The 21264-nt window shown below is 24.3% G+C and overlaps 1 protein-coding gene and 1 pseudogene across 1 annotated transcript; one reads left to right on the top strand and one right to left on the bottom strand.

The window, feature by feature from the left end:
- The first annotated feature begins 11905 nt into the window (after positions 1-11905).
- Positions 11906-17860, top strand: LOC130963670 (uncharacterized). The gene is given in 14 exon segments (XM_057889771.1): positions 11906-11965; positions 12804-12941; positions 13031-13112; positions 13214-13290; positions 13799-13844; positions 13847-13907; positions 14001-14109; positions 14735-14851; positions 14950-15041; positions 15158-15224; positions 15335-15416; positions 16564-16655; positions 16963-17106; positions 17714-17860. Coding segments are annotated over 14 exon segments (1314 nt in total).
- Positions 17861-18501: 641 nt separating this feature from the next.
- Positions 18502-20987, bottom strand: LOC130960571 (ACT domain-containing protein ACR10-like; annotated as a pseudogene).
- Positions 20988-21264: the final 277 nt, after the last annotated feature.

Below are 21264 nucleotides of genomic sequence, written 5' to 3'. Positions count from 1 at the left end.
ATGAAGTATAAAGTTATTTATTATTATTCTAATAATAAAAGTAGGTATTAAATTAATATATAAAATAAAAATAGCACAAATAATATAATTTATTAATCGTATATACAGTTAGAAATGATTGCTTAATAACACTTAAGCATCAATGAATCTTGATGGAAATAGTCACAGACTTGGGAAGAATCTGTTTGAAAGGTGGAAAGGGTCACATGCTGAAGAATATATATCACTTTTTTGAAGAATAATAATTTTACTTTTTGGATAAAATCACTTTTATTTGTTGTATGGAAAGAAATAATCAAATAAAAGATTCAACACCATTATTTCCAACACTTTATATTTAGATAATATAATTTAAAGAGTAAGCAAAATTCATACAGTTTAATTTATTTTTAATATATATTTTATATTAATAACTAATTTTAATGCACACTTATTTAAAATAAAAAATCATTCTACAAATTAAAGCAAAAGTAAGCATATAACTGAAGATATATATATTCTTTTCCTCATAAAATAACAACTATATATCATGATGATCAAAAGAGTTCTTCAAATTAAATGGAAAAACAAAGCAAAAATGTTTTACTTTTCAACAAAACTTTTCTTCTTTCCTTTTGTTTTGTTTTGTTTCCATTTCTTTAGCAAATAATCTACTTAGCAAAATCCTCATAATTAATAAGATTGAGCCAAATTGAAGATATTTAATCACTAACTACACTTCTTTATTTTCAATAATTATATATAGGCCAAATGATATGTTAATCAAATGAGACAAAACATGTGACCAGCCATGTGATTGCATTGGTTGTAATTTAACTTGTAACTAGGTGTGTTTAAGTATATACAATATATAAAATATAAATATTTGACTGGTTTTGTATCGGCAATTTGATTAAAAAAAAAATTCAAATTAGAACAAAGTGTCATATATACTTCAATTCACGAGACAAAAGCATCATCACTTTGGGATAAACTCAATTAATCAATTTACAACATAAATTAATGGTTCACTAACATCTATCTCATCATGGCTTTTCACAGCCAACAATAATGGTGCTTGGATTACCCACATTCATTGGTAATTATGGAAGATACTAGTATACTAAAGCTACCATTAACTAAGTGGGTTTGTTTTATTGATGTTATTACTATCTACAACATTAAAATGGATAATGATAACTATATACAAGAAATTAAAGTAGTTTATTAATTAGTTTTTTTTTTACTTAAAAGAAAATAAACAACAACAAGAAAGAAAAAATAAATAAGAAATTGCTTAAAAAAGACAGTCTCGTTAAATAATATTCTCAAACTCCTTCGAAGGCAATGGAAGCTCCACTTGGGGAGAAAGGGTTTTCATTGCAGTCTTTGTCATGATGTCTGTTATTGTATTTGCATTTCTCAAAATCAACCAAAGATCAGCACGCCATTTTTAAGACATGATATCTCGAATTTTTAACACCAAAAGATTAATAAACCCAAAGCAATCCTGTAAGTTATTGACTCTAGTAAAAGCCTCCACACAGTCTGTCTCATATATAATGTCTCTTTGTCCTGAGTCACATGCTAAAAGAAAGCTTCTCCAAATAGCAAATAACTCTCCTTACAAAATGTTACGACTCTCAATTAGTCTCAGATAGCCTCGTTGCCACTTTTCTTTCCAAGCTAACACAAGCAAAATCAACTCGAATACTATTGCCATGATAGCTAGTATCACAATTAATCTTAAATGTATCCACTGAGGAGAAATTCAAAAGCCACTAATAATGGAGGAAATAGATAGTCATTACAACTCAAAAATATTTCGGAGTTTCTTTTTTAAGGACAAAGTCATACCAATTATTTTGTCTCTGGTCCAATGCTCATAATGATGAAAAATCATAAAAAGTAATAAGGTTATTTATAATAAAAATTTTTAATGTTTTTAATATATTCTTCATACAATCATTAAATACCCAACTAAAAATTTTAATTTTTTATTTTTTTCATTTAATATATGTTTTAATAAATAATGGTTTAAAGTTACTTGTTAATTCATGCACGCTATAATTTTAGTTAGTTAATTATTCAGTTAAAATGAGAGAGAGAGAGGCATATTGTATAGTATATAAAAAGTGATGTTTAAATTATAAAATGTATGCGATAATATAAATTAATTTGAATTGATTTAGTGGTTAATTCACTATTATATTTAAATATGAATGAAATTTAAATCTATAACAGATTAATTTTTTTAAACTGAATTTTGAGGGATAAAAAAAAAAAGAAATGCATGTTAGTATAAATTTAGCAACAAAAGAAGAGTCAAATTAAATTTCAACCCATGTCGGGAATTAAAGGCCCCTAATTAATATAATGTACTATATATCATGAAGTATTGTTGAGAAGTTTTGCACAAGATTATAATTAAATTTATATATATATATATATATATATATATATATATATACTTAATATATTAAAATTGGGTTTTACCTCAGTTACTAAAGATGATGTGTCGATCTCTTATGTCTTCGTTTTTCTTCTAAAATGAATAAAAATTTTTTTTTTATTCTAAATTATTTTATTGTAATTATATTATATAATTAATACTAAATGAATAATATATAATTATACTAATTTAGCAACATATTTTCATTATAATTATATCAAATTAATATTTAATGTACTGTTAAACTACTTATCAATTATCAATTAAAAATATTTTTAATAATTTTAATGATAATAATAATATCAATAATAGTAATAATAATAAAAAAAATCTTTGTTACCCGATTTACGTATATCAAATAATTTTTTAAATTATTTTATAAAAAATATGTTTAATATAATTATATTGTAATTAATATTTAATGAATAATATATAATTTATACTAATTTAGAAACATATCTTCATTATAATTGTATAAAATCAAAATTTAATGCATTATTAAAAAATACCTTAATAATAGGTAATTTACATATTTATTTTTGTTTTACTAAAGTCTATATATAGTGTTTTCCTGTGATACATGAATTTAAATTTGAAAGTCAATTCATAATTTTATATTTAATGTTTTCTTTTACTACTTCATAGAATAAGAATATATTCTTTGTTTTTTATTGAAGTTATCCTTTTAAGATACAATTTATAATTTTTTATAATATTTTTCATATACTCATTCTATTATATTATTCTTTTGATAATTTTTTATTTGTTGTTACTTTAAGTTATTCTTATCGTCTAATGTTCCAGTTCGATTGTCTTTTACCACAATCATTTACAATGCATCACATCCATGAAATACCTCATCGAGTTGTGTTCACTGATTCGGGTTCCAACTACATGGATATAAAGCGTTCAAAGAAGAGGCAATAATCTCTACTTTACCGAATGATGGTTGGATCAACTCACCTATTATGACCAACATAATGGAATGTGGTTAAAGTTAGATTTCTTAGGAGGAGCTCGATTTTTTATTGAGAAATTGCATCCACGGAACTTTATAGGGCAAGTTCAAGTTCCATCCCCTCCATGCTTTTTAAGCACATAATGAAATTGAATTCCCTCAGTTTCAGTTCAATTTTGCTAAATTTGTGACAAATTCAGATATGCAATTTCAATTATTGGTAATATATTTAAATTTTCTTAGTTTAAGTTGTTCATTATTAGAATAATTTTTTAACATATTTTGATTTTTTTCAGAAATTACTAGCTTTCTTTTGCATGCATGCAATGCCATTGAGGGGAATAAGAGTTAGTTTGATTTCTCGGTGTGACAATTCTATACCTTGCCGCATTGCATGGATAGCGGATGATGAAGCTTATCTAACAAGAGGATGGTCTGATTTTGCACGAATTCTAAATATTGAAACTTACGATGTTATTTCAGTTGGTTGTCGTTATAAGAATGATTCTATACTTACGTGACTAAGGACTAGAATAGGTTCAATATTGTTTAGGTAATTTGGTTTTACTATTAGTATTTGATTAAATTATAATTATAGAATTTTAAATTATTGCCTCAATTTATATATTACGATTATTTTTTGTGGATTTGCTATTTTTAAATAATTTAATAAAATAAAGTAGTGTAAGATATTATTAAGTTTATTTTTATCCTTTATTTTTTTATTTGTATTTTTATTATATTTGACAAAAAATGAACCTACACATATATTAAATTGTTGACCTAAAGACAATTTATTACCAAATAAAAACATATTTTATTTATAATTGGAATAAAATTTATTTGCCAATAATCGGTGGATAAAATGAAATTACACCCGTGTCATATATATAATAATTAATTGGTATAAAATGAATTATAACCGTGCCATGAGTAATAATCTAAATAATATATCTTAACAAAATATAATTTGAATAATTTATAAAAATTATCTTAACAAAAATAATTATTTAATAATTGATTTAAAAATCAATGCAAAAAATAATTATTAAATAGTATTATTACTGGGTAATAATATAATTTCAAATTATTACTTGAAATATAAATAATATATAGAAATCTATTGAGTAAATCAATGATTTTACACCTAATAATTTGACAATTATTACTCAATTAACCAGTTAATGAATTAGTAATAACAATTTTCAATTCAAATTTTGTATAAAGTAGTTATTAAAAATGGGTAATAACGATTACACGAGAAAATCATTGATAAATTTAATTAACCTATAGAAGATAATATACTAATAGTTTTAGTATTATTTATGGCAGCGAAATTTTCATATTTTCTATTAAAATTGAAATTAGTAATAATTTAAGAAAAGGTATTAATACAATTACTAATAGTCACATTTTTATACACAGGATATATGTTTTCTATATTATTTAGAAATTCCATAGCGGAGATGTAAAAAATCATATTAAGGTTATTGCCAAATAATTAGTGGATGAATAATAGTAGATTATATTATTTTAGGAAAGTATTTTTATTATAATTATATCAAATTAATATTTAATTATGATAAAATATGTTAATTATAATTATATCATAGAATTATATAATTCGATATTTATGTTATATATTTTAATCATTATGTACGTAAATAATTAGAAATCAAAATATAACTTATAATTACCCGTGCCATGCAAGATTAAATAAGATATATAATAACATAGATTTATTACTTATACTGATTAATACAATAAATACATATTAATTTAGTTAAAAAAAAATTACTGTTTCCTGTTTTCCTATTTATTTTTAATTCGTTTAAATCCAATTAATTATAATAAATTAATTATATCACTAATTAGTTCAATCAATTATTTTTAAATTTATTTTTGAATTCAATAAATCAAATAAATTAATTATACTAATTATTTGTATTGACTAATTGATTTGATTAATTCTTAAAAAATATTTTATTTAATTTATTTTATTTATTTAAATATAACTAATTAGTTATTTAATATTAGGATAAATATCAAATTCTATTTCTAATATAAAAATACAAAATTTATTCATTTCATTTTTATTTACCACTATAAAATCATATGCTAGAAGAAAATATCATTCATTTATTAATTACTCTTTCATTGGGTAGCTTTTACAACAATTCTTTTTCTTTCTATGAGGCGCCGTCACAAGAAGACAACTATCATGAATACAAATCAACACACACTCTTCAACTCCCGTGCTCATCATTTAGAGCAATATATGATATGTTATCCATTAAGCATTTATAGACCATGGTGTTATCATGTTTGCATAAATAAATAAAAAATCCATAATTAAGCTTAAGTCATTTATCTATTTGTGTGGTATATTGTAGTGTGAAATTACTTTTAATTTGTGTTGTGCAATGATATTATGATTTAATTTAAGCTTTTATTTTAGAATTGTGTTATTATTTTATCTCATCCTATTTTCTTAGATATTAAGTTGATGTATTTTTATTTATTATTATTGAAGCAGTTGTGATATAAAATTTGTAAAAAAAAACTTACATTCAATTTATTTTATTGTAGTCTTCTATTCTCTATTTTTATTCTTTTATTTATTTTTTTCTTTTTAAATCATATAATTTATTATAATTTATACAATTAATTAATTATAATTCATTATATCAGTAGTTTAATTCATTAATTTATAATATAATGATAAAATAAATTATTGTTACTTATACGTTATTTTTCTAAAATCTAAATCTGAATAATTATTTTTCATTTTTTTATGAACAAAATATTATTAATAATGAATAATTAAACCATTTGTACTTTTAATTAAAGTGTTTGGATGATTTTTATATTTATTAATATTAATTATTAATTATTTTTCATAAATAAAATTTATTATAATTTTATGTTAGTTCATAATTGATTAATGATTAATGTTTATAAAGCTATGTTACTATTTATAAATATTTTATTTAAATATAATTTTTTTAACATAAAAATGTATTATTTTTTAATAATATCATAATTTATATTTTTTAATTATTCTAAATGAATATTTTACCAAATACTAATTAAAGCTATTCACTAATATATTTTCTAACTATTATATAAAATTAAAATCATATTAATGATTTAATATTAAAGTTAATTTGACTTTTTTTATTAGAGTGTTTTTCGATCAATAATTTATACTCTTTACTTTTTTTAGTTTCATTTTGAATTTTAATTTAGTACTCAAAGGTAGTGAAATTTTATTGATACTGAAATAAAATTACAAAAGGGTCCATAGGGTAGAATAAGTAAAATAATATGATACCCACATTGCAACATTCAAATAAAACAACTTAGGATCTAAAATGTTTATCTTCTTTCTTCTTGCGCTATTATATTTCTATTCTATCATATAAAAATCGAATTTTTACCTTAATGATAGAATCAACGTAGCATGCTTCTGTATTATTTTGTTTAACTCATTAAAGTCAATTCATTATGATGAATTAATATATCAACTAATTGATTTGAATAGATATTTAAGTATCACACAATTTAAAATTATGTATATTAATTTGATTTAATTTTTATGATATATAAATTTAAGGAATAAATTAAAATAAGATAATTTATTACTTATTTAAATTAAATACAACAATTTGAATAGATATTTAAGTATCACACAATTTAAAATTATGTATATTAATTATTTGATTTAATTTTATGATATATAAATTTAAGGAATAAATTAAATAAGATAATTTATTACTTATTTAAATTAATACAACAAATATAATTAATTTAGTTAAAAATTTACTATTTTCTAATCTTCTATACATAAAAATGACAAAATAAAATTATAAAAAATCTTTTTATCACTTTTGCTATTTAATTTTATTTTCTTTGTTTTTTATGTATAATTTTATTTTATATTAACTTGTTTATTTAATAATAAAAATACTCATATTAATTCTATCATATAATATATTTTTCCTATATTAATCAAAGAATTTCAATAGTTATCAACTACATCTAATAGAATGACTAAGAAGTGAGAACTACGAGAAGTTAAACCCAGGTTCAAAATGCTGAAACAAAGAAAAAAAATAATGGATATATGATTAGAGAAAAATGTATAATAATGACAAAATATACTAAAACTGGAATTTTTCTCCAACTACTAAAAGTGAGGTATTAATTCCTCATGAATTCATTTTTTCTCTAAAATGAAATCACTATTTTCTTTTCTAAATTTATTTTAAAAAAATATATTTATTATAATTATATTACAATTAACATTTAACGAATAATGTATGATTATACTAATTTAGAGAAATATTTTTATTATAATTATATAAAATCAATATTTAATACATTATCAACTAACAAAAGTGAGATGTCAATTCCTCATGAATTCATTTTCCCTCCAAAATAAAAGTACTATTCTCTCTTCTAAATTTGTTTTAGAAAAATATCTTTATTATAATTATATTACAATATTACAATTAGCATTTAATGAATAATGCATAATTATAATAACTTAGAAAAATAAAATAAAGTACAGTAATTTATCTTCCGACTGCACACGTGTATAGAATAACTTTTAAGAAGAAGTCATGTATAGTAAATACGGTCGATGATTGTAAAACTATATACTAACATTGATATAATATTATTTTAGGTATATGTTTTGCAGACATCAAAGAAAAGTGTTGAGTTATTTTTTAGTAGATTTAAATTATTCATTGTTTATTAGAGAATTTTGTACATTAGAATTCTCTAATAATTTATTATTTATTTTGAGCTAATTTTGATATGTTCTTATTTGACAGTAAAATAACATATAAAATTTGTTGGTGGGTCGAAGTATTATTAAGTATTATGGTCACATTGAGTATATATGTTTATTGAAGAAAGTAGATTACTAAAACTAATAATAACTATTTAGAGTTAATATTTAACACTAGCTTAAGAAAAAATAAATAATACATAACATGTTATATTTTTATTAATCAAATTATTATAATTTAAATTAATCTTAACAAAATAATTTAAAATTATAATTTTAATTTTATCACGTACATGACACGGGTTAATACACTTGGAAATTACTGCACAATGAATGTGGTATATAGAGAAGTTTTTGAGAGCCTATAATAAAACGATAATAACAAAATGTCTTACTAAATCTATTTATTTATTAAAATTTATTACTATCACTTAAAAAAATTTAAAAATTTTAGGAACTAATAGATGAATTCTTATTGTACATTAATAGTTTGAGAATATTAAAATTATCATAAAAATTCGTATAATTTTATTCTCTGACAAATAATTTATAATTACGTTAATCATATAATTATATACAAACATTGATACAGTGTTGTTTCATGTATATATTTTGTAGGTATCAAAGGATTGCATTGAATTGTTATTCAGTATATTTAAATTATTTATTGTTTATTACAAAACTTTCTGCATTATGATTCTTTATTAATTTGTTCTACATTTTGAGCTGATTTTGATATTTCTTACTTCACAGTATACCAATATAAAACTTTGTTGGTAGATTTAAGTATTACTAAACTATTATGGTTATATTGAGTATATGCCTGATTTATTGAAAAAAGTAGATTAAACTAACTATTTTATAGTTAATATAATTAACACTATATTAAGAAAAAAAACAACGCATACGTTATTTTTTATTAATTAAATTATTATAATAAAAAAACTTAATATAACAACTTAAAATTATAATTTCAATCTTATCACATGCATGGCACAGGTGATTAAACTTGTATATATATATTATATATATATATATATATATATATAATATATATATATATATATATATATATATGTTAGAATAGAAATCCTTCATGAGCAATTTGGCAATGTGGTAATAGAAAGGGATGCTTTGGTGCTTTCTAGAGAAAGTGAAAAGGGCAGCTATCAAATTAGTAGAATAATATTATAATAGCCACAATTTTAGCATAGGGCATGGACTTTGCATGATGATAACCCATAAAAGTGAGTACCCTTTCAATATTTTGTTTCCGAAAGTGATGAGAGAGTTATTATTAAGTATTTAAGCTAATTAATTTAGAGATAAATAATAAGTTGAACCAGCTAATGAGTTATATCTCAAATAACATAATTTTTTTATATTCACCTAAAAAGTCTCAAATTTTTCTATCTTTAATAAAAAAAGTAATAAATTGAACCATATAAAAAGTCAAGTAATTTAATACAAAAAAAATCATACTTCATATATAATAAAAATCAACTGTTAAATTATTTATTTATATAAAACATATACTAAAATAAATTAAATAAAAAATATATTTATACATAAATATATGATAATTAATTTTTATAAAAATATATATAATATTTTAAAAAAATTATAATAAGTAGTTGCAAAACAAATTAAGCAATGTATATATAGCACTCATTTTATTATGTGACACAAATATTGAAGATTATTTGTCATGATTACATCATATCTTATTACCATAAGATCATTGATCCGTTCTTATCACTTATGTGGACAACATATCCAAAGATCCTATTCAAATTAAAGTAACCCATTGGAACAAATTTTCCACGGTAGCTTCTCAAACATGGCCTATAGAATATTCGCACTTGGAGACATAGGACCATTGATTAAGGATGTAATAATTGCTATATGCAAAGAAGGATTCAAATTGAACGATTACACTGCTATATAATACCCTAATTAGATGCCTTTCCATTAATTAATCAACTTTAATATGGAATTAATCAAAAGAAGAGAGAGAATAAGATAAAGTTCCAATTTGACTTATTTGAATAATTGATAAAGAAGATAAATAAGTATTATACATAAGATAGTAACATACATTATTATTGAATATATATACACACATGTGATGATAATAGATAAAGTTTTTTTTTTAAATATAAATAATAAGTATGATATTTTAGCTTATTATAATATCGTGATGATCAGCTAAATCGTGCAGATATTAATCATAATTTTATAGACTTGAACTAATTAATAAACCTACTTTAAATGTTAGAGTGGGTGGCTATATGTATTAGGATATAAAAGAGGGTTTGAAGCAATGATGAAAAGTGAACATTGTTTCAAGTGTGGGATTGGTTTATACTAAATATCTTGCTCCTTCCTAGAATCTTTGTCTAAATCCGATTTGAAATTTTATCCGCTGAAGTCATTATGCTAATAATTCTTTTAACCACAATGGATTACGCATATTTTCAAATATATGTTTGGTACTTATTTGTAAATTAATTTTGACAAAAGTGATGATAATGTTTGGACAGTAGTAAGCAAAATTACTTTAAAATATATAATTACCGAAAAAGGTTTACTTAAAATATTATTTTGTCTAACTTATCTTTCTATTATTATTATTATTATTATTATTATTATTATTATTATTCACATCTCTTAAATATATGAGTTTTAGATCATCTCTTAAACTGATTTTTTTCAAAAATCATCAAAATTTTCTATGCAAAAATCGATTTTTCTGTAAAAAAAAAATTCAAATTTTCTGTGCAAAAACTAGTTTTTCGATGAAAATTGATTATTTTTTAAATTATTATTTTTTAATTGGTTAAAAATCAATTTTTAAATTTTTTATTGTTTAATAACCAATTTTATCATGTAAAACTAATTTAGTTAATTAACCTAAAATAATTTTTAGTTAACCAAAAATAGATTTAATTTTTTGGTTAACCTTAATTATGTACAACCCTAATTATAAGTTGTGACTATGAAATCAAACTTAGTGTCAAATTCAAAAAGACAAAGCAACTTCATTCAATCCTCTTATCACTTGAAAGAATTTTCATTCTTTTACCCCAAAGTAGTTCACATAAATATCTCATCAACATTAGAGTTTAATTTCGTTTACCTTACTTATATTAGATAATTAATTAATATTAATATACAAAAATTCATATCACTTTTTTTAATTTAAATTCATGTTCATACTTTTTTTCAGCATAGTTACAAGCTTGATGGGCCAAAGCCCACACCATACTAGTATTATTTAAATTCATGTTCATACTTTGTTTTTTCGGTATGGATTAATTGGGCTTTATATAATTTAAGGCCCAATTCAGGCCCATAATAGTATCCGCGGTGAGGATTCTGATTAGTGATTAGTACAAAATTTTAGTCAAAGCTTAAAGACATAAAAGAGGATTAAACTGTTATTATTGAGCAATATAATGTATTCTCACAATAGTGGACCCTTTTGGTGTCTTTCTCACCTCAGTGACCTTTTTCATGTCTTAAATTGGATGCAATTACTATATAACTTGCATGTCTTAATTGAGTTTTGCACTACTACTTTTGAATACTAATAGGTACCATGGATGATAATAATGAAGAAGCAAAGAGAATGGAAGAAGGTTTGAATGGCTCTATTGTTATTGATCTTGATGAAAAGGACAAAACGGTCATTTCTCATGAGAAAGATCAAGGAACAATGAAACAGAAAACAAAGAGAATCGCAACACTTGATGCATTTAGAGGTTTCACTATCGTGGTCAGTCTTAATTATTGATAAAGTATATATTAAAATGAAATAAATATATACTTTAACAATTATAAATATGTGTGCATGTATACATACAAATAGTTGTTTATTTAAAGTTTAATTATTTTGTTAGTTCTTATATTTTTATTGAATTTTTAATTAGATTCTTATATTATATCATATTTTGTAATTAATTTTTTGTCGTAATAAAAATGTTAAAATTAATAAAATATTTTGTTAAATAGTCAAGTGTTAAATATATTCATTTTGTTTATTAAGATATTGTTTTGAGGTACTGAGATAGAGATTAGAAGACTGAAATTCAGTATCATGTTTGTTAGTTCTGGTACTAAAATTTTTGTCTTTATCCTCAAAATTTCAGTATTTCAGTATCTCTAAAAAGTAGAGACACATGGAACTAAAATTTTTAAAAATTGAGACTAAAACTTTAATATCATTTTATACCTAAAATACCATCATTTCAATTAATTAATTCTAATTTTACCTTTTATGCAAATTAAATTAGAGTTTCATTCTTATTTTAATTTCTGTCTTTTACTTTGTACCAAATAAAATATTAAGATTTATTTCAATCTCTATTTTTTAGTCTCTGTCTCTCAGTCTTAATCTTTCCATCTCTATCTCTCCATCAAACGCTACCTAATAGAATATTCTGTTAATTCAACATTTTTATTATGGTAAAAACTTAATTAGTTACAAAATTTAATATGATATAAAACTCAATAAAAAAAAACTTAATTAAAAATTCAGTAAAATTATTCACACCAAAAAACCTTTATTTAATTTGTATTATGAGCTTATATTAGGTGTATAATTGTATGTAAAGGTGATGATATTGGTTGATGATGCTGGTGGGGCTTATCCAGAAATTGATCACTCACCTTGGAATGGATGCACATTGGCTGATTTTGTTATGCCTTTCTTTCTTTTCATTGTTGGAGTTGCCATAGCTCTTGCTTTCAAGGTAATTAAAATGTTACATCAGCTATCATCATATTATACTAGTCAAAATTATATTATGTTATAATTAGTGTTAATTCAATAATAATGCAGAGAGTCCCTAAGGTTAAATATGCTGTGAAGAAGATATTCATTAGAACATTGAAACTTCTCTTCTGGGGTATATTTTTGCAAGGTATAATTAACCATAATAATTCTCTTCTTAACTTTGCCTCATCAGATGCATATACACATTAATATGTTATTATTAGAACACTAATAAAGTGTTAACCTCAGGTGGATACTCTCATGCCCCTGATGACCTTTCATATGGGGTTGACATGAAATTTATTAGATGGTGTGGCATTCTTCAGGTCCGACTCATCCTCAAACTAATTAAATTATTATAATATAATATAAATTTAATTTCTAAATATCAATATTAAATTCTCCTTTAAACTAACATCTAATATCAGTTTATTTTTACGCAAATTAATCTAACTTGATTTTTAGGATAAAATATATTTTTCGTCCACAATGTCTATGATTTTTTTAAATATTTTTAATATTTAATTTTATTCAATTTTATTTCTAATGTTTTCGATTTATTTAATTTTATTTCGAACGATTTCGATTTTTGTCAAAATTATCCCTAAAAATTATTTTTTTTAACCCCAATATTTTACATGGAATTAATGTCTATGAGTAATTTTGATACAAATAGAAAATATTAAGAACAAAATTGAATGGAACTAAACATTAGAGATATTTTTAAAGAAAATCGCAAACACTAAGTAAAATGTTAATTTATATTTATATTCTTGAATAACAAATATGAGAAATTTAATTTGTATATTATATATATTGTGTGTGTGCATGCAGAGAATAGGTCTTGTATACTGTGTTGTTGCTCTAATAGAGACATTTAGTTCCAAGATTCCACCCTAAATCCTGGACATCTATCCATTTTTACTGCGTATAGATGGCAATGGTGAGAGGGGCAAATCCAATTCTACTGAAATTAAATGGTTGAGATTGTAAAAATTATTTGACTAATTATTAATTAACACTACATGTTGCATAGGTTTGGAGGATTTGTTGCATTTCTGATTTACATGGTCACAACATTCAGCCTCTATGTTCCAAATTGGAGTTTTGTGGACTATAATGAGGAAAACCCAAAGAGATATACAGTAAGTTTATGCACCTCTTCATGATTTGAAATGTTGTCAAATAAATGGTTAATTTAGCTCAGTTGATCCACAAGTTAGTTTACTTATCTATTTAAACAAATATTAAGAGTTCAAATCATGCATATCTATGTATATAGTAATTTATTAAGAAAGTCAAGATATCTAAAATATCTTTTTTTTTTAAATATTTTTTAATAATTAAAATTTAACATATATAATCGATTAAACCGTACTATTTCTGTCATAATTAAATTGAACAAATCAATTTAGTTAAAAAATTGATGAACTAAATTTTAAATTGGTTTAAATTAATATTTTTTTATAAAAAATAATTATATAATAGTAATATTTTAGTTATTTTTTATAATAAAGATATTATAGTCATTTTCTATAAAAAATATTAATTTTGTCCAGTTCAAAATTTAGTTCAAAAATTTCTATAATTAAATTTTAATTACTAAAAAATATCTTTAACAAAAAGACATTTTAAATATTTTTATTCCCGTATATTAATTAACGATAGTCAACATAAAAACCTTTAAATAAAGATTAAATTTGGAATGAATTAATTTTTAATTTATTGGTGACTAATCATTAATTAAATTGTTGTAATTATTACTACAAGGTAATATGTGGCATGAGAGGAGACTTAGGAGCAGCATGTAATGCAGTTGGCTATGTGGACAGACAAGTTTGGGGGATTAACCATCTTTACTCTCACCCTGTTTGGTCACGCTTGAAGGCATCTTATTATGTCATATCATTAATTAATAAGTTTAAACTACCTATTTTTATGCTTTTCATTAATTATAATTATTTCTTCGTTTTAATCATTAACAGGCATGCACATTAAGTTCTCCAAGTGAGGGGCATTTTCGTAAAGATGCTCCAACTTGGTGTCGTGCTCCCTTTGAACCTGAGGGCCTGTTGAGGTTTGTCTTTATTTATTTATTTATTTATTTTTTGAAAATGTAAAATAAATAGAAAGATTTATTAGAAGAAATTAACTATTTTATATTTCACTTTTTTTTTTGTTCGTTTTAATTAGTTCCATATCAGCTATCCTGTCTGGCACCATTGGCGTCCACTATGGTCATGTCTTGATTCACTTCAAGGTTATTAACTACTTTAATTTACTACTTTATCCCTATAATATTATATTATATTATATAGAAAGACGAAGTTGTTGTAATTAATTTATAAAACATTATTATTTTATCATCAGAGGCATTCAGAGAGGTTAAAGCAATGGATCTCAATGGGGTTTGTGTTACTAATCCTTGGCATCATCCTTCATTTAACACATGGTAAGCTATTGATACAAGTAACTGCCATTAACTGATTCTGGTAATTCAGTTACTAGAGGGGAGCACGGATATATTTGGTTCGGATTTATGGTAAAATTAGAACCGAATCGATCAAAATATAATTGGTTCGGTTTGGTTCGAATTTACATTTTTTAGTATATGTATCCGAATTAAACCAAATCAATTAAAAATTGATTGGTTCGGTTCGAGTAATTGGGTAGCCGATGACTTTAAAATTCATAAAAAAAACCAAATTTTTATCTTAAAAATTCAACAAGTACAATAAACATGTAACATCAATAGAAATAATCCAAACATGTTAAACATCAAATACATTAAAAACTAAACTCATTAAAATTCAAACATATTAATAATGAATAATCATTGTCTAATGGAAAAGCTATATATATTTTTTATTTTTTTATTTAATTAATATATAATCGAGTTCGCGGGTTGGTTCAAGTTCTGCACCTCTAAAACCGATACCCGAACTAATCACTAACAAAAATCATCGATTTAGTTCAAATTGAACCCAATTACCCATTAATTTCAAAACCAATTTAATTGGTTCGATTCAAATTCGGACGGAGAATCAGTACCTCTACCCGTACTCACCCCTATCAGTTACATGCCTAAAACAGAATTGCTTTCTTCTATGCTAATAAGTAGTTGATCTGCAATTAGCTTCATTGAGACATTAACTGTAAATTGTAAAACAAGGAATGAATTAAAAATTTAATTAATCTATTAGTTCTTATAATTTCATCAAATTTATTATTAAGTATTTATATATATATATATATATTTTAATTAGATCTCCATATTGTTTTTAATTTTGTAATTAAATCCTTTTTAATATAAAAAATATTAAAATTAACTGAATATTTCTTTACAAATTAAACGCATTCATAATTAAGAACTTAATTAAATATTTACTATATAATTTTGGGACGAAATATTCTGTTAATTTAATGTTTTTTATATGAAAAAACATAATTGTAAAATTAAAAGCATTTAACGACCCAATAAAAAAATTATAAAAATTTAATTACAAATTTTATAAAATTATAGAGACTAACAGAATAATTAAACTCTATTATCTGTATGAAAAATTAATCTGCATGGAAAATTCAAAATTGAAATGCAGCTATCCCAATCAACAAGCAACTATACAGCTTCAGCTATGTTTGTTTCACAGCTGGGGCAGCAGGAATTGTATTCTCTGCACTTTACACACTGGTAAGCAATTAAGTCAACAATAACATAAGAATATTATTGAGTGAATACTCTACCCGATCACTGATAATTACTACAAAAAGACAACAAGATCCAAAAAAAAAATATCCAATTCGACTTTTGATAATTTATTTTTTGTTAAGGGCTTCGTTGTCTTTCGAAGTAATTGCCAAGGACTGTTTTGGATTTTATTCTTAAATTTATTTATAAAGTAGCTAGAACCAGAAGAATACAATATTTCAACAGCTACCTAATTAATTATTATCTTTCTTGTCTAACAATAATATTATATTGTTAATGAAAAAATCAGATTGATGTTTGGGGATTTAGAACGCCATTCTTGTTCTTGGAATGGATAGGAATGAATGCAATGCTTGTGTTTGTTATGGCTGCTCAGAGCATCTTCCCAGGCTTTGTTAATGGATGGTATTATAAGGATCAAGATAACACACTAGTAATAATCTACCTTACCCTTTTTATTATTTATTTAATTTATTCTTTTCAGTCTTTCAATTATATTACATAGATTATATATTAGTGTTGGTCATGTGTAAATCCATATAATTTCACTTAATTTTTAATTAAAAAATTAATCTAGTCTTGGCATATTTGAATAAACTTTTGCAATATAATAAAGCCCTTAAACACAGTTTAGCATTATTATGTAAGTTTTTCTTAAATTGAATAAACTTTTATTTACATTTAACTAACCTTACAAAATTAGATATATATGTATTGAATTATATATAGGAGCGTTTACTTTTTCTTTTTATTTCTTTTGTAATATTTTGGTTATTCCAAGGATTTGATTACAAAATTCAATTCAATATAAGGATCTAATAATACAAATTTTCAAAATATAAAAACCTAATTAAAATAATTTTTTTATTAAAAAAATTATAAAAACTCACAGTATAATTAAACCTATATAAATATAATATATGCTTTAATTTCCATATTTTTATCCAACTATAATATTCTTTTTCTCACTTTAATCTTGATCTCAAGTAGCTAGCTAGAAGCATAATATATAACAATTTTTTTGGGATGATATGAACCAGGTAAATTGGATCCAAGAGCATGTGTTTAACAATGTTTGGCACTCAGAGAGATTGGGTACTCTATTATATGTCATCTTTGCTGAAATCACTTTCTGGGGTTTGGTTGCTGGCATCTTCCACAAATTAGGAATATATTGGAAACTCTAGGCTAATTTAGTTAGAAATCAATTAATCATGTTAATTAATATACGGTGGAGACTCACATGTAATTATTTTTACATAAAGTTCATAGTTAAGAATCGTTAGATAATTTAATAGATTTAACTAAATTATTATTTAACGATTCTCAACTGTCAATTTTATATAAAAAGTATTGCACGCAAATTTTTACCTTAATATATAGTAATATTTTTTTAATTGTCCTATTTGTTTTCTCTAGCTCAATTTATCAATGATGTTAAGATATTTCTCATAAGTTATTTAATACATGTGTGTAACTAAAAGTAAGCAAATATTTTAATTAAATAGAGTGCACATGTCTATTAAGAGAAATATCATACTACTTCAAGGAACCCCACAATAATATTATAACATCATCCATAGAAATCAATGAACAAACTAAAGCAAATGTTTTTGGATGGAAAGAGACCTTATCACTAAAGTTTTGAGTCCAATTCATCAAATTATTTCAATAGCATTAAGATTGGTGTGGGGTATAAGACTACAACGTTGTGCAATAAAATCATGAAAAATGTATCCTAAGAAAATATCTAAGAAGAAATTAATTGATTAAGATTCATTGTCCATATATTAAAGACAAACTCATGAACTATTATAAAGAAGTAAGATATTTGTGTATCAATTATATATTTCTACTACTTTACAATATATTACATTCCATTTTCCTTTATTTGATCTTCTTAATTGCTATGGCCTTATCATTTTTCTTATATATACATATAAGTTAGAATTACAAATGTATAACTTGACAAATATGATAAATTAAAAGAGATAACACCTAATAAACTATAAGATAAAAATTAAGGAGCTTGTTATATGTATATGTACAATTGTACACTAGACTATGAACAAAATCATGGATCTATCACTCCCAACCCATCAGCATTTTCCAAACTCCTTCTTCAATCTTGTTCCTCGGAAGAGATAACCCTTCTCCTCCTTCATCAAGTAAGATTCTGTATACCTCCCATTCCCGGTCTCCGATCACATGTCTTCCGATTTCAGCCTGTCGCAATAACGAATAAAACATGTTAAATTATTTAACGATTTTCAGTATGTCATATGTCTGGACTAAATTATTCATTTTTTAAATTCTAACAATAAAAAAAAGGTGACTACTTATCAAACTAAGACGCGAATACCAAACTTGTTATATATGTTTAGCAGTTCAGTAAAATATGTTAAATTATTTAACGATTTTTAACTATTATCTTTTTATAAATTCTAAAGATATCTTCACTTGAGTAATAATCAGAATATAAATAGTTACCGAAAAAATGCAAGTTTGAAGCATTTTGAGAGCAAGAGTAATGTCGTAGAAGACGAGAGGACGTCCCTTGCCGGACAACTCGACAGGATTGGCAACGAGAAGCTCAGTGTCGGGTCCCCGGCTATGGACGCCTACTCTGACCGGATGGAGTAGCTCCGTCCTAAGCCGGGACGACAAAGAATGCTGCTTCTTCGGATCTACAATCTTCTTCCCATCTCCTTTTGTGATGATGAACAAATCAATGTCACATTTTTCTCTCTCTTTAACATAGAATCTACCATAACAAATTTGAATGTTGTAGTCCTTAAGAGTTCTCATGATATCATAGATAAGACCTTTGTGATTTTGGCACATGATTTGGACAAGGGTATGAGCAGGACTAAGAGTGTTGTCCATAGTAATAGTCACTTCATCCGACCGTATTAGCGTTCTGTTTCCAATCGTTTCTTCATCGGTAATTGCCGCCGGAAGAAACGATGATGCCAGCGAGCAAATATCCGCCGCCGGCCCTACCAATTCAATGTCTAATATCAATGATGGCATCCTTCAATGCTCCTCTTAAATATTCTTTGGTATCTTCCTTTCTCTTTTCAGTATGCATAAGTTCTCTACAAAATGAAAATAAATTCAGAGTTTAATTTTGATGCACTGGTAGTACTTAATCAGATCCGTTCTTTTAGATGTAAAAACCTTGTATCTGTGATGAAAAAGAGATCCATGACTTTGTCATCAGGTGTAGTAGATACCTTCACTTTCTTTATGACAAGCTCTAGTTCACATAGAGCCTCTGTAACATCTGTCACCATTCAAACAAAAACCATTTACTTTGTTAGTTCTCTCTATCAAACCCTATATGATCTGTTCCATATATTAGTCCTCCAAACATTGAGAATAAAGTAATTTAGTGAAAGGAGTAACATCTAAAACTAAAACCAAAGGTATATCAGAAACCTCAAAGTCTTGATTCTTGACTCGAAAAGATTTACCAAACCAAACCTAAATATTACTAAATAGATTGATGTTGAAAAGAACAAGACATTAAACACATGTAAATATGGTTATGGAGAATACCATGTAAAAGGCCTTTGCGATCATAGCAATTAAACTTGAGAAGAAAGACATGAGGAGGCTTAGGTGGATGGAAATCAGAAGAGTAATAAGAGATTCCAGAAGCTGAGGAACAAGAAGGGCATGCCCCAATTAGCCTCTTCTTCAACAAACTCCATCTTGTATTCTCTTTCCCAACCACCCACAATACTATGTAACACCATTTCCCATCTGTTGACACATCTAATAATTCATTCAAAAAGAGTCAACATTAAAGCAAAACAAAACAAACCCATGTCTCAAATCCAAACAAAAGACTAAGAAATCAGAGAAAGATTAGATTTTGAAATTACCTCCTCTTACAATGCTAAGACCAAAGAAGAGTATGATACGACACAGATCAGAACCAAGACCAGTTTTGTCAGGACAGTTCACTGTTATCACTGTTGGATCTCCTTCTTTCTCTGCCTCCCTGAATATCACTACATCATCATGCAATATTCCCATAATCTTCTTCTTAAGATTATATATAATTCACTGTTCTTGTTGTTGTTGAAGCATATGAGAAGGAAAAAGAGAAGTTTCTGTTTATTTAAGTGATAATGATGATGGCTTCTTATTCAATGGTTGTTATTGGTGGTAGTATCTTGTTGAATTCTATATAAGATTCAACAATTAATAATCAATAATATTATATGAGAGAGTAATGTGGAGAATGAAGAAGCAGAGTGTTTAACTGCTTCTGAGGGAGGGACAAATGTTTTTAAGGTTGTAGACTTTCTATGTGGTTGTAAATATTATTATATTGTAATATATTACTATTTATAGTACTGTTTTTTAATGAAAAGAATTTTGTTGCTTCAAGCAATATATCTCAAAAACAAATGGAAATTAAATACGAGATTAATTTAATTTATAAATTTTATGCTGATATTTAATCATATTAATTATATTATATAAACAAAGTAATTCATTTAAAAAGAAATAATTTTACTCATGTGATAACATGTGTTTAGAATATAACGTGGAAAATATTCAACTTTTTTATGTTAAT

The sequence above is a fragment of the Arachis stenosperma genome, chromosome 2, assembly GCF_014773155.1.
Source record: "Arachis stenosperma cultivar V10309 chromosome 2, arast.V10309.gnm1.PFL2, whole genome shotgun sequence".
NCBI classification, from domain to species: Eukaryota; Viridiplantae; Streptophyta; class Magnoliopsida; order Fabales; family Fabaceae; genus Arachis; species Arachis stenosperma.
This window is presented reverse-complemented; position numbering and strand designations above follow the sequence as displayed.